Here is a 14,723-nt window from a genome sequence, read left to right on the forward strand (position 1 = left end):
GAATCCTAAAGTCAGCTGCTTGTATTTGTACGTTTAAGCAAGATTATGAAGTTAGAACATATTTAACTTGTGTTCTAACTACTACTTCTCTTGTTGTGGCCTGCACTTCAACTTCTTTATTTTTGGGATGAAATTCTTTAAGCATGCTCACGGCTAACTTTCAAAGAAAAATAAAGCAGAAGTTGTTAATGTCTCTGTACATCATGTGCTAGTTTTGCCCACTAATGAACCTGCACCTTCCTCGTCTCTCCAATATGTTTGCAGAACCTCTCCTTATTGCCATAATAGTTGTAGCTTGTTTCACTAGATTCCTCTTACCCCAACTGTTCTGTAATCCTTTCCGTCAGGTTGCTTCCCCATAAGACCTTACCTGCTGTCCCCAGAGTTTATTGCAGTCTGTATGTCTTATAGTTATGGCTGTTCTGCTGTTCTTGCTTTTTTTTTTTTTTTTTATTAAAAAAAAACAAGCATATGTCAACTTTTCTTATTTTCAACCCTTCTCAACTCACACCTAAATATAAACAGTGAAGTTTACTCTCTACCATTCAATATACTCCTATCATTTTCAGCTATGGATAGGGCTACATCTGCAGGCATGGTATTACCTCATTAAAACAAGCCCTTTGTGTGAACAAATGAACAGTGAAAACAAACAACTGTCAAAAATGGCAGATCACATTGTCTATGTAAAAATAAACACAAGGCAGAAAAACAGATCAGGAGAGAAACCAATCCCCTTTGGACCTGGTTTGGAGAGAGGCACCTGCACTGGAGTATTTTGGGGCACGGTGTCTCATGAACAGGGCACGTCTCAATCTGGAAGCTGGACTCAAGCTCAGAACTCTGTCAAAAAGGTATTAACCCTGGCTGCTTTACAGAGACCAACATTAGCTTTAAGTGATGCCTATTGAATGCCAACTTCAGAATGAAATAGCTGTAGATAAAAAAGAATTATGAGCTCATGAGTAACATAAGCTAAAATGAGTGATCACCTAAATTGTCTTGTTCTCACTTCAGAAGTGGAGAGGCACTTATTTTGGAAAAGCCTAAGCAAAGCAAAGCAAAGCTGCTGCAATGTAGAACTTAGTTCAGGCAGGGGGACAGGGAACAACAACGTAGACCAACTCACATGCTTGAGCAGGGAGGATTTCTGGGACTGCAATTTAGCTCACGTTAGTGGATTGGAGCAGAGAACAAAAATCAGCTTGGTTAGTTACCAAATAGAAAGGTTAGCTGCCAGCACAGGAAAACTGACATCACAAATTGGGATTAGGCAGCATCAGGAGTAAGATGTTAAGTTTTGTAAATAGCTACTTCATAACACCCCATTAAAGATGTTACATTCCTTAGATGTCCTAGATTCAAAGTGTATTCTTTAATCTCTGTCATTTGCCTCTTTTGCTGGAAGAAGTTCCAGCCTTTACCCAAATACACCTTGCACTGCTGTCAGTCATTATTACAGGACTACCCTAAATTAACTCACCTGAATTTGAACTGGGAGATTGTCTTTGACTATACATAACAACGTCTTTGTAGGTTTTTCTTTGCACATGAGAACCAGCTCCAAATCCATATCATCTTTTATCAGCAAGCCCTTTGCAACCAAGCCAATTCTCATAACACCACACAAGGTCCGACCACTTTGATCCCTGGAAACGAAATAATTCTGAGTAATTAAAATGGTATTTTCACATGTTCAAAATACTTGCATTATGCTATCACAGTGAAGAGACAAATGGATTGGTCTGATTACAGTGCTAAAGTGGCATACCACTGATCAGAAAATGAAAAACATAGAGTGCTTTTATCCAAGTAGCTCCAATGGAAAAAAAGGACAAAACTGAAACACTGATTTGCAATTCACATGAATGCAGAAGTTGCCTAGCTTAAGACACAAAGCACACACACAAAATAAAACACCAAAATTAACTATCTGCATATCTACCAAGAGTACAATAATTAAACCGACAAAGTTTTCCTGTTAGCAGAAGTGATCTGAGTTGTCTTTTAGCAATGCTTCAACTCCAAACATGGCCACATACCTTTTCAATGCTTCTTTTAGTCGATCCATAAACTCAAACTTTTATCTTAAAAATTGTAAAACCAACTTCTGAAGTTTTAGCACATAGTACAAACTGATGTTTCAGGAAAGCTTCTAATTCTAGAAAGACTTCCAGGCCCAATTTCTTCAACAAGTCTCACCACCGAAACCTACAGGAATAGATGCCTGAATACTCGGTTCTACTCCCCACTAACTTTCAGGGGAACTTTTGCAGATCACAGCAAGCAACTTTCAGAGCAACATAAGAACATTTTAGTTCTGAGCATCAAGAAGAAAAATGCAACAAAAAACAATTTATTAGGCTACAAAAAAAACACAAAACTTGCATAAAAACAGCAAGGAAAAAAATGCAAGAAAAGCACCTTTGATAGTTCAAAGCCAGGTATTGCCACATGACGCATCTCAAACACTGTGGCACCAACTAGTGGCACGTTTCTGTTATAAAAACCACAGAAAGTATGTAATCAGTGAAAGTGGCAAACCACTGCTGCCAGAAGGACAGCACCCCGCTCCTGTCATTCTTATCGTCCAAAAGGATAGACTGGATAAAAACAAAAACAAACCAACCAATCCCATTGTGATCAATGATCATCAAATAGATCCTGAGAAATCCTAAGCTTCACTCAGAAGTATCTTCATCAAATCATTTTACTAACTTTGCCTATGCATTTTAAACGGAAATGCAGCAGTGGATGTTTACCCAACAGAGTAGAAAAAAAGGGACTTGGAAAACCAAGTGGTAATTCCACTCTTCTTGAAACAGCCAGAAGCAAACAAGCAAATACTGTTAAAAAAACAGCCTCTCAACTTCCAGCACGCTCTGCTTCTTTACCAGTACCTTGATGCAAGTAAGTGTGAAAACCTAGAATTCCTTTAGATACAGTTTGTAACTGCCATAAAGATGTTTTACATTGTGGGGAAATATACTATTTTAGCCCCTCTTAGCTTGTAAAGAGATTAGTAAAATAATCTGCCCCAAATCAAATGCATAAATTCACAAGCTATTTTATAAATCTAATACTACATGGATAGTTACTCCAGATTTGTAACAGAGCTCAAGCACAAAACATCCTGCACACACAGGTGTGAAAGCAAGAAGGCTATCCAGTTATCTCAAAAGCATTTAATGCAGGTACTCAATTTTTTTTTTTTTTAACTTTTTTTTTTTTTTTTTTTGAAGAATCCATCCTGTGCCTATGTTATCCCCTTTAGAAGACATGTAGGTACGCTGCCAGTAATGCAAGGAAATCACCCACAAAACATACAGTACACTGCATGGCAAGAAAGGAAAGAAAGACAGTCCTTCAGCAGGACACTGAACCTTTCTCAAGAAGATGACAGAACCTAATTGTCCGTCTGTGGAGAAGCAGCCTATCAGTCTACTGCAATTATTCTCCAGCGGCAATACAATCCCTCTGTCTTAAACCAATTTATACGTTAATTTATGTAAAAATATTCATGAATTTAAGTGTTTTGCTATTTCCATTTGAATAGATTTCACACCAAAAAAGTGATATAACACAGCTCGGCCTAACACAAAAATGCCAGTGTTCATGAGTGTGTCTGTTAAATATTTATTAGGGGAAACAGAAAGCCACAGAATCAAAATGAGGGACTGTTTGTACATTTACTTTTTCAAGGCTATCATATGATGGTCTTCATGCTGCTGACCATTTCTGATGTAGATCAGTGTATCCTGAGTAGGTGGTGCTCCATTTAAACTTCATGCAGAGCAAGCACTTTCTTTCAATAGTTCCCAAACCCATAACTTTGTAGTAGAGGTAATCAAAGAAAAGCCTGAACATTAAGAAAGAAACCTGTGGAAAAATGCTACTTTACTTGAAGAATTTTCTGTAGAATCCACAATGCTGTTCAGAACAGCAAAATAGCAAGTCATAGACGCTTTCTGCTTCTTCCACCCCTCTAGAATTAATGCAGTAGCACGTTTCTTGTTTCCAAACTGAAGTACATTCACGTAGTGAGGTATACCACAGCTTTATACTGCATTTCCCAAATGCTACTCTGAAAATCTGAGAGGCCTGGCAAGAAGTAGGAACCCCAATGTTAAAAAACAGGAAGCAACATTTCTCTTATACTTTCAGACATACATCAGTATGAATTTAGAAATAACTGATAAATACAGCAGTGATCAGTGTCTTTCACTTTAAGCCAGTAAACTGTATTTTCAATTTGTGAACTGACACAGTCTTCCCGATTCAGTTAGCTCTTCCTCCATTATCAGCACTGAACCGTATCCTACTCCAGAAGCACGTAGCATAGAGCATCTGCATTTCCATTTCCCACTGCTAGTGTAGGCTGTACCTCCTCCTGCCCCTGAATGTGAACAACTTAATTTTTGGTGTCCTGGTAAATAATACATATTTTTAAAAGGCCTCAATAAAATTTTCACTACCGTAAAAGGTGTCAGAAAACATAACTAATACAAATGGATAGAGAATACACTTTATTTTATCAGCTTTGAGAACACAATATAAGTGGGCAAAGCCCATGTAGCAGCAGACATTCTTAATACTGCACACACCATAGGAAAGGAGATCAGAAGAGCCCTTGTCTACACCTTTGGGACAGGTTGTGTTACAGATGTAACCAGACTAAGTTCAGTGGAGAAGAATTCTCTAACAGGAAGAGAACTGGAAATCAGATTTTTCAAGTCATGACAACTTTGCTGTTAGTCTCACAGAATCAGAGAGCCAAAGAACACCTTGGGTTGGAAGGGACCTTAAAGATCACCTAGGTGATCTTAGCCCCATATCTGGGGCTGCCCCGGCCCAGGTGCAGCACCCTGCAACTTGGACTTTCTAAACCTCATTGGGTTCATGTGGGCCAATTCTCCAGCTTGTGCAGGTAGCCACCTAGTGCTTCATTTCCTCATCCACAGACGTGAGAGAACACTGACAGGAGCTGCAGAGCACATAACGGATTAGCCAGGAAGTGTTGAAGAACTGGAAGCACCCAAGTTAAGAAGTCATACATCAAGAAACCTAAAATAAGAAGCCATTTGTTTCAGCTTCTTCCTCAACTACTGGAGTTATGCTACAACAACAAAACTGGGCACCGGGTCAGGGAGTTGACTCAGAAATACTGCAGACAGATGTTTCACTCAGGAGAGCACTACATAACAGTAGATAATGAATCCTTAGAAAAGTTAGTTTGCTGGATAAACAATGAGAGTTTACCAAAAAAAAAAATCTTTTATTTCTTAAACTGAAGGAGTCCCTAAGCTACACAGCTGTGGATTTGCATTTGTGTGTTACAGGGACATATATTCACTTATAATTGCTGAGAAGTTTGTCTGCTAAAATGCAACCTTACTGTATCACATTAAAATAATGAAATATAAAGCAATTGCTGCCTACATTGGACGTATTACTATTCCCTGCACTCATCCTGTGTGCTCCGCCTCAAAAAGTGCAAATATATCCACTTCCTTCTATGAATACTCGTATGCAACAGAATCAAGGAACACTACAACGCTTATTTAGGAGGAAAAGAACCCATTCAAAGCCGTACAGTAACACATTATGAGGTTCAACTCACTCACTTGGCATTGCTTTCTGCAGCTTCCTCTGCTTCCACGTCACCCTCACATTTTGCAGACTTGTTCTTTTCATCCAACCAGTCAGAGACATGTTTAAGGGCACATTCTACTGTTGATACCATGTTCTGGACAGCTTCAAGTTCTTCTGGAGATGGATAAATGGTTGAATGTTTCACCATAACATGGCGGTCATCATTAGCAAAAGATCGGATAGATCTCTGTTAAAAAGTGGGAAAGGAGGGAAAAGAAAAAGTTATTGGGTTATCAACAGAAGGACATCGTCTGAAGGGGAATCCTCTCTGACAGATGCAGGCAGGTGTTTTTTCATGATCATGGATTATAATCTTGGAAGATTATCAGAGTGAGGGAGAGACCAAACACTAATGCAGAATCAGCATTAAACTGGTAAAACGTATAAGGCCTTTGGTAGGTTTTATGGCACCTAGATTTGATGCCTACAAGCAACTCTTCTAGAATCACTTTGTTGGCAACTCCAACATGGACATCTGGAGCACAGTTCATGTTTATCCCACTTTAAGATGAAATGAATTGTACTTCAGAAGTGCCCTCCTCTCCTGCCTGTCCCCCTTCTCTTTGAAGAAGCTGTGTATAAGGCTACGTGCTGTATCAGGGGACCAGAAAAACCTGAGTTTCATTCCCAGCTTTGCAACAGCCAATCCAGGGTCCTCGGCAAGTCCCTTCACTTTCAAGTGTCTCTGACTTTCCTCATCCTAGGGAAGACTTGCTTGTTAATTTAGATTAGGTTTTCAAAGCCAGTGAGAACAGACGTAGGCCCTGATCTTGCTCAAAGCAAGATCTTAATTATCCTGGAGATGCAGGCTGAGTAACAGAACTGGGAGAAACACCCTGCCCAGGAATACTTGCAGGAACTCAAAAGATCCTGAACTTCAGTGATCTTTGCTGACTTGTCTCAAGCTTCAGTGGCTCGATAGCTCAAAGCAAAGAGAAAAACTAGGGCCTTGATTCCAAAAGGTAATCACATTTCAAAGCAGGGAAATTCAGAACTTAAGTAGCCCAGGGTGAAAGCAGATGGGGCAATACTCATGTAGAGGAGGGCAGACAAGGAGAACACTCCTGTTTACAGAAGGCATTGATGCTCTCCAAATACAACTTTGCTCGTTCTGGATAGGCCGAATGCAGCTGTACCTCTCCTCAGTTTATGCTAGAGCCAATGGCAACCCCTTTAGAAGGCAGTGAAGTAGCCAGTCCCGTATGGTTTTGTTGCTGCTGCACATGAAGTCACAGGCACCACCTAGTACTGAGAGAGGCTTAGCAAACTGCACTGGGATTTACAAAGGCATGAATGAAAATTAGGACAGAGAGAAACTGGTAAGAAATGACATAAAAATAGTTTATTAAGAATTTGAAAGAATAGAAAGGGATTAGACTGCTAACTAAAGAGTTTACAGTGAGACTGCAATACCTGAGTGACAGCGCTGAGAGAGGTAAATGTAACTGACGGGGTGACTTGTGCCAGGAGGTTATGGTTTGCCACACACTTATCCAAGTGAGACTTATCTGATCTAAACAGGGACCTGGACCTGCTTTACCTCAGTTCTACCTCCACTTCATGAGTTTAACAGCACATACCCTGGAACAGCACATACTCTTGGGGGCTGTGAAAGATCTGAAAGGCCTCTGGGTTGAATCCTTGTTAAGGAATTGGTCAAGGCTTCCTGGCTTATCACATCCATAGGTCCCTCAAAGGTGTATGTCACAATTTGCTCCCTAACTTCTGCGCTCCTACCCAAATAGACAATTCAGATAGTAAAACCTCATCAGACAGTGGTCTGGTGTCATCCCCAGCACTTTCACAGGTTGCAAAATGTTGCCAGAAGGCCCCTCCTGAGGCTTATCTGCAGCCTGGTACACAAAGTAGCTGCGTTTCACTTCAGCAGTGAAAACTGACAAGCTGGAGTTCCTAATTCTCACACACACACACAATCTCTTATCTCATGAAATATCCATCAGGAAAACAGTCAAATCAGTAACTCAGTTTAGAAGACATTTGTGTTCTTTTCTAACAGACAGGGACTGGCAAGATCAATTCTTCATTACAATTTAAGCCAAAAATAATAGCAAAACAAGACTTTTTAAAGCACAATGTATTGACAACTCTGCTGTGTCACAAGTTCATCCTCTCTGTGCTCTGTAACAGGTAAAATCCTGTCTCAGGTCTTCTACATTGCTGGTTTTTTGTTTGTTTTGCTTTTAAATATAAACACACGTCCTGGATATCATCCACAAGCAGCTACACAAATGTTAGAGAGCTGTATTTACAGTTTATTGCATTTACTCTCATTTTGTTTCTCTCAGCAGTAATGCTGCCCTTTTGTGAACTTGACTTTAGAACCTTATCATCGCGATCCTTGATCACAATCCATTGTCTCAGACAATCCCAATTTGCAACTAATACTGGGCAGACAGGAAACGACCCCTCAACCAGTCAGATACACTCGGTGTGTACTGTTTACACACATCTCATCTACGCTATTAACAAAGCGTGCACAGAACTACTTGCAATCAGCTTTTCATGCACACACACACAAATATGAATAATCAACACTCGCTTTTGTGAGGGAGGGTGGAAGGGGAAGAGCAGCATTCAGTTACGCAGTCTGCAAGTTCAAGGTCATTCGTGCTGTCTGCTACAGCTTGCCAATGCTGGTTTTATTAGAAAACCTTATGAGCATCCCCTTCATTCATATTTAATAATTCATGTAATGCAGGCTCACAAGACAACTCTCTGGTTTAAAAAGGCTGACAAAATATCAAACCTCATTTGCTTTGCTCAAAGCATGCAGTACCATCTCTCATTTAGTGCAAGGTCAGAATATCCCTTCAGTCTTGTTTTATCAGGCCCCACGCAGAGAATATTCTCAGCAGAGAATATTACTAAAGCAGCCCTATGAAGATGACAGATACCTACCATGGTTTGTTAGTGTTTCAGCTTTTCTCTTCCTTTCTCCTTTTCCCTCCTCCTTGGTGTCTTTGCTAAGCGCTGTTTTGCCTGACAGAACCTCTTCATAAGCCTCTCAGTCCCTTGACAGCTCAAGAGTTCATAAAGCCAAGATGCTCCGAGAGTCACTTTCTGTAATTCACCTGGAAAAAAACACAACACACAAAACACAAACACACATGAAAAAATAACTTGAAACCAGAAGAAACAACATGGGAATGCCAAAAAGTGCTCAGTGCAGAACACGATATCGAACCGCAGAATAAAGCAAGCTGGATTCATGGTGGGGAAGGACTCGCTGAACAGTTCATCTCAGAGCAATACAAGATGTTAGAGAAAGCAACTTTCTGTGAGGTGCCCACACGTATGTAACCACTGTCCCATGCCGGTTAGAGCTCCCCTCAGCACGGTTTGTCAGCCAACTGGCAATCCCAGTTTCTGATATGAGGAAGACGGGAAATCCAAACTCTCAAATATGTTCTGTATGAAAGCAACTTGAAAAGCCTTCTATTTTTACACTATATTTAATTATCAAAAAGTAATTATCAGCTGAAATTCCCAGTGCAGCCTTTGATCCTGAGTGCGTCAGCTGCTGTACAACATGAGCTAAGACTCCAGGTAGCAATAACTGTATGCTGTTATTAAAAAAAACTAAGTGCATTACAACAAACTGAAGGCATACTAGTTTTGACAACGTTCAGCTGCAATAATTCGCACTGCTTTTTCTGCCCTTGTATGTCTTTTTGCAGCACACAACAGCTGAAAGAGCCTGTAAGAGCAGCCCTCTTGTACTAGACTGGGAGAATGACCAAGCAGTTGGTGTGCAAGAGAAGAAAGGCTAAGCTCACTGCACAGCACAACATGCAAGTCCTTGCAGAAAACTGTTTTCCTTTCATTGCACATACTGTTGCATCAGCTTTTCAGCAACATCTTGAAGGAACTGGAAGCCCTGTCAGTAAATTTCTGCAGACACACACTCAACACACTCAAATATTTTACTTTTCTCCTATGTCAGTCCTGCTTCTCTAGTTAGAAATTAAAGGCAAGTTTGGCAGCAACACAGGTGAGATGACTTGAAAGTTGAGTAGATGTTTAAACTTTAGAGGTGTAACAGGAAATAATTAAAATACTGTATCTGATAGAGACTTAAGCATTCCAAGGGAAGGGCAAAGGCAACCACAAATTCTTCTTTACGATTTTCTCCATCAAGAAATGCAGTGGGTTTACAGGACCAATAGCTTTGATAGTAAGTGCCTTATAATTATTTATTTGTATCTCATGCCACAGGATTTAGGATGTAAATTTGAGTTTAAAAAAAAAGCAGCCAGACAAGAACACTATGCCGAGGCCTGTCTGCTTCAGCAGCTGAAGACTGCCAGGGAAGAAACCCCAAGAGAGTTAAATGCACTCATACTAAAAATGCTTGGGAAAAGCAAGCTAATAAAAACCCTGAAGGATCTAATTTCTTCTCACAAAGGCTATATATCCTACCAAGTTATGTTAATACTCAACCAAATCGCTTCCTAGAAGCAATCAAGGAAGATGTTCTTTAATGGGACCGGATTCCTACCTTAAGAGACCCTGAAAGCCAAGCAGGGTCAGCCGGGAGCATAAACAAGGCAGGATTACTGCTTTGGCACTATTTGGGCTATGAGCTAGTCGTAAGCACTTCCAAACTCACTAGCTTTGCACCATCTCCAGAACTGACCAGACCCTGAGGTCTTTTTGCTTAGCTCTTCTATAAGCAGTAGTAATAATAAATAATATTCTTTTGAGTCAGCAGATGGCAAGCTAGAGAGACTTTTACCAGACATGTTTCCAGATCATCTATTTCGAATCAGGTGGGATTTAGTTTGAAGAGAGAACCACCTTCACATACCCCGTTCTTCCCTGCGACTCCTACATTTCACATTTTCAGTTTGCCGTCTTCTCTGGTAACTGTAACTTGGCAATTCCAGGCAGAGAGAAGGGCACTGGAATGTGTTGCTGACTTTAGCATATGCCCAGCACGACGTCTCTAGACTCCAAGCAACACCCCAGCCTGGACTCCCTCCTAAGACTACTGCAAGCTGTTGCTTATCAGCTTGTGCAGTGTATTGAAAGCAGATGGACAAGGATAGCTGGCTGAGCAAATTCTGGTGCTTCAGTACGTTACTGAGCAGCCTGCTGTCTAGAGGGCAAGTCTACAGGCTCTCTGACGAGCTCTGAAAACTGCCATACCTCAGGGTGCAATTCTGTGTGTATTGAGAGCTTTTCAGTGTTCTTTGAAAATCTGAAACAGGCTGAAAAGGAATGTTTCACAGCTGTGAATCTTTTACTAGAAAGACAAAGCAAAACCACCACTATATCCCAATACTCTGCCTTAAATGGGCCATAGCCATCTTGTCTTTAAGAGGGGTTCAAGTTTCAGTGATGAGCAATAGTTGCATGAAGACATTTATGATTTCCATTCTACCTACCCTTTTTCTCAGCAGTGAATGGCTGAGGTCTGGGCATACACAGCTGAAATAAAAAGGGACTTCACTTTCCACTAGTCCCCGTCATTACAACAACTCAACTAAAAAAAAAAAAAATCCCGAAAGCTGAGTTGAAGCTGACATACATGAAAGTCACGTTAATGACCTGCAAGTCACTGACATCCTAAGAATATTTCACAGAAACACGCAACGGAATGAAAGCCTAATTTGGTCCAGACTTCAGAGATTTTTTTTAAATAAAGGACTAAACAGGAAGTTTACTACAAAAACGCAGACGCAATGTACAGAACAAAGCACGTTTGACAACACGCAGAATTAAATTAAGGAAAACTAAAAATCAAATCTGCTCCAACCATATGGACCAAGGCAGCAGAACACGGCTCAGCACTGAACACATCAGAAAGCATTATGTGGAGCGAGCAGCAATCCCATAAATCCAACAGCCCCATTTTACTTGCAGGTTACAGCAGGATACGTGTCCCCACGTCCTCAGGGAGCAGCAGCTGAGGCCCAGACTAACGACACAATAGTGTAACATATGGTTGTCCGATGCAAGGGCTGCCACCTACACCTGCAAAAAACTTCTAGACAAAGCTCCTAGCACTAATGAGCCCTTGGTGAACTCAAGACAGTCACTTTACCTGTAGATCATGTTGACCTAAAGCACAAAACAGAGTAAACACTCGCTGTCTCTTGATCTGGAGGAGCCGAGCAGAGTCTGCAGGGTGGTTTTACGCCACTGGGGATCTGACACATTAGAAATGTTACTAAAACACCATGACAGTCTCTCAGTGTTTCCATTAAACAACCCATCCCGCACAGAGGCAGTTTATGCATTGGCACAAGACAAACAAGGAAAAGAATTTCAGACAAGGCCTTTGCATAGGGCACATTCCTGCATCTGGCACTTGTACCCCGGGAAGGAGGTGTTTAAACAGCCAGGAGCACCGAACCTGCTCCCCTACCTTCAAGTGCAGGCAAGTGAAAAGCAGAAGCAGGTACTTGCCCTCCGTAAAAGCTGACTGGTAAATCCCAAGCCTGGAGATTTAGAAGGCCCTGAGCGAGGTAGCAGCCAGCTGAAGCAAAACCACCCCCCCCAGCCTATCCCCTTACCAATGGCTGCTCCTGGAAACTACAGCTTACAGCCCATGCCACCCCAAGATCGCTCCACGTTTGTGTCAGCAGCACAGCAAGGACAGCGCAGGGTGCTCACAACAAACGGGTGAGCATCCAGCACAGACTGGGGAGCATCACACAAGGCAATGGAGCAGAACTGGGATTTACACAGAGTGGGTGAGAAAAGGTGCAACCTATCTTTTTGTTACTTTTACAAATAGGAATAAGAGGCTTGCAACTTGAAGTTGCAGGTTGATTTTAACTTCTGCTTCGCATTGGGCAGACAGGTAGGTTTTCGTCACACTGCACATGGTGCTGCCGAAAATATGCTGTGTTTTTCTGCAGTAAATTTTTTTGCTGGCCTTCTGCCAAGAGCCTTTCTGGCAGCATCTCCCACAGTTGGAAACTGTGTATCTGGGTCAGAAAAGACAAGTCGCTTTTCAGAACGGCTCAATACATTTGGCAGAGATGCTGATATTGTAATTGAACTCTTTCAGCAACTCTTTTTGTGATGTACCCAGACACCAAACAAAACAAGATCTGCAAAGTTGATTAGTGTCAAAATAACAGACAGAGAAATAGCAAAATAGTTTTCCCTCATGTTAGAAGTATCAACAAACCAAGAGATACAGATAAAAACCACAATTCACAGGGACTGAGTGCAGTGTGGGGCATAAATATCTGCAGACTATGAGCAGCCTTCTACTTGTGCAGATGTTTGCTATTTTAGATCCTGACACCCTGCACGCTGTACAGCATTGCTTTCGTCTCCACTGAAGAGAAACCCTTGCCGCTCACCACCACATAAGCAGCCTGTGAAGGAAGGCAATGGTAGCACTAGGAACCATAGCTAATAAAAGACTCAGATCACTTCTACCAACATGCTCAGCATCCAGCTTCACCTGCAGACTGTACAGCCATACGAGTTTTATTATTTTCCAAGTAACACAATTCCTGGCAAAGCTGCATCTGGTTTAGCCTTCAGAAGGCTGGAATTTTCCAGCCAAATAAATAATTACAAAGCAACAGTCCAGCTAAGAGCTGGGAAGGTACTTCCCACAGCAAACCCGGACACTGCACACAACACACACAGAGTCTAGCATTGCTCCTGCTTGCTCAGTTCTCATGCCAGTTTGAGAAAAGGCTCCTGTGCTCCAGGTTCTCAGGAGCAGCCAAGCAGGCACACACTTGGTAAACAGACGTGCAGTGATAACACCAGAACGCAGGAACCACCCAAGCCACCTCCCGGCACTAGAGCTCACAGTGCAAGGACAGCGGCAGTCAGACAAGACTGGGGAGGAAGCTACTGGAAGATATCCTAGAGAGCATTTGTCTGCACCGAGGAAGACAGAGATGGGGACGGAACCTGGGGACCTTTGGTTGCAGTGATGCAAACAAGTATGTGTAACTGCAAACAGGTGAACACACGGGTTCCTCCAGGTAGTAGAGCAAAAAATAAAAAGAGGGAAAAAAAACACCAGCCAAAATAAGTCACTCCAGTAAAGAAATCCAAGTTTAAGAATTAAAACCAATCAATTAGTTCATTAGATTAATTGATTAAGGTAAAAGGAAACAGCAATGTACAGAGCGTAACTCACATTTTTAGCTCGTGGGTAAGTTAAATAAAAAGATTGGTCTAAGGGGAAAACATCACTACCCTAGCAGGAAGGCTAAAAAGGAACAGGGAAGCACAGTGTAAGCAAGTGCACAATCCTTGGAAGAAAGAAAACATCGTGTTCTGGAGAACCACACCAGGCAACCTCAGAAAGGAACGCACATCAGTAGGAATAACTGCAGATATCAAATTATGATGTAACAAAAGGAAAAAATAGTTTGAGGGCTCAACCAGTCAGAAACATCCAAAACAGAATGCCTGTGAAATTGAGTCCTATAAATAAAAACTAAAATATCTTAAAAGGAGAACTTCTTGGCAGCATCTTTAAAAAAATGGCAATTAGATGGTACATAAATAATTAATAGTGAAGCATTCATCTTGAGACTAGACAGAAACCACTACTAGACTCTCCATGTCTGAAATGTTAAACTGATTTCTGACTTCCAGCAGGCATTCCTGCTCTTCTGGCTAAACTGAGTGCTGGAAACCAGAAGCTACTTTGAAGTACTCACCTGTTAGTGAAGCAGTCAGAATTTGACATCGACATTCAGAATCAGAGAATTCCATAGAACAGACTACATTCAGTTACAGTTGAAGAATTAACTAAATTAATAAAAAGAATTACATTACACTGAAATGAAACCATCTGCAATGTCAGTTTTCCCAGAGACAGATTTGGCTTAAGCGAAGTTCTGGATCTATGCCCGAAGTTACATCACGTTCCCCAAAACAGAATCGCAGCTCTACCTCCTCAAGCACACAAGCGCAGCTTAGCGCCATGCTGGGCTTCTTACTGCCCATGCCTTGCCCTGCGCTCAGATCCCAGCACCTTTGCAGACCTTCATCTCCTAGCCACTTTCCATCCCCGTATTTCTGTCCACAGCCTTAGTTTTGAGGCTTTTTGTTCCAGAACC

At 41.5% G+C, this 14,723-nt stretch overlaps 1 protein-coding gene across 14 annotated transcripts in view; it reads right to left on the reverse strand.

Annotated features, from left to right (window-relative positions):
* Positions 1-14,723, reverse strand: part of STRBP (spermatid perinuclear RNA binding protein) — a 66,082-nt gene that overhangs the window by 34,473 nt on the left and 16,886 nt on the right. For all 14 annotated transcript variants that reach the window (XR_011089173.1, XR_011089172.1, XM_068657044.1 and 11 more), the window contains exons 2-4: positions 8,572-8,744; positions 5,625-5,839; positions 1,484-1,649 (exon numbers count right to left, since the gene is read on the reverse strand). Coding sequence is in view for 12 of the 14 variants with exons in the window: in XM_068657044.1 (XP_068513145.1) it covers positions 1,484-1,649; positions 5,625-5,839; positions 8,572-8,574 (384 nt within the window). In the remaining 2 variants the exon portion in view is untranslated. The remainder of the gene's footprint in view (positions 1-1,483; positions 1,650-5,624; positions 5,840-8,571; positions 8,745-14,723) is intronic.

This window comes from Anas acuta, chromosome 20 (assembly GCF_963932015.1).
Source record: "Anas acuta chromosome 20, bAnaAcu1.1, whole genome shotgun sequence".
NCBI lineage: Eukaryota > Metazoa > Chordata > Aves > Anseriformes > Anatidae > Anas > Anas acuta.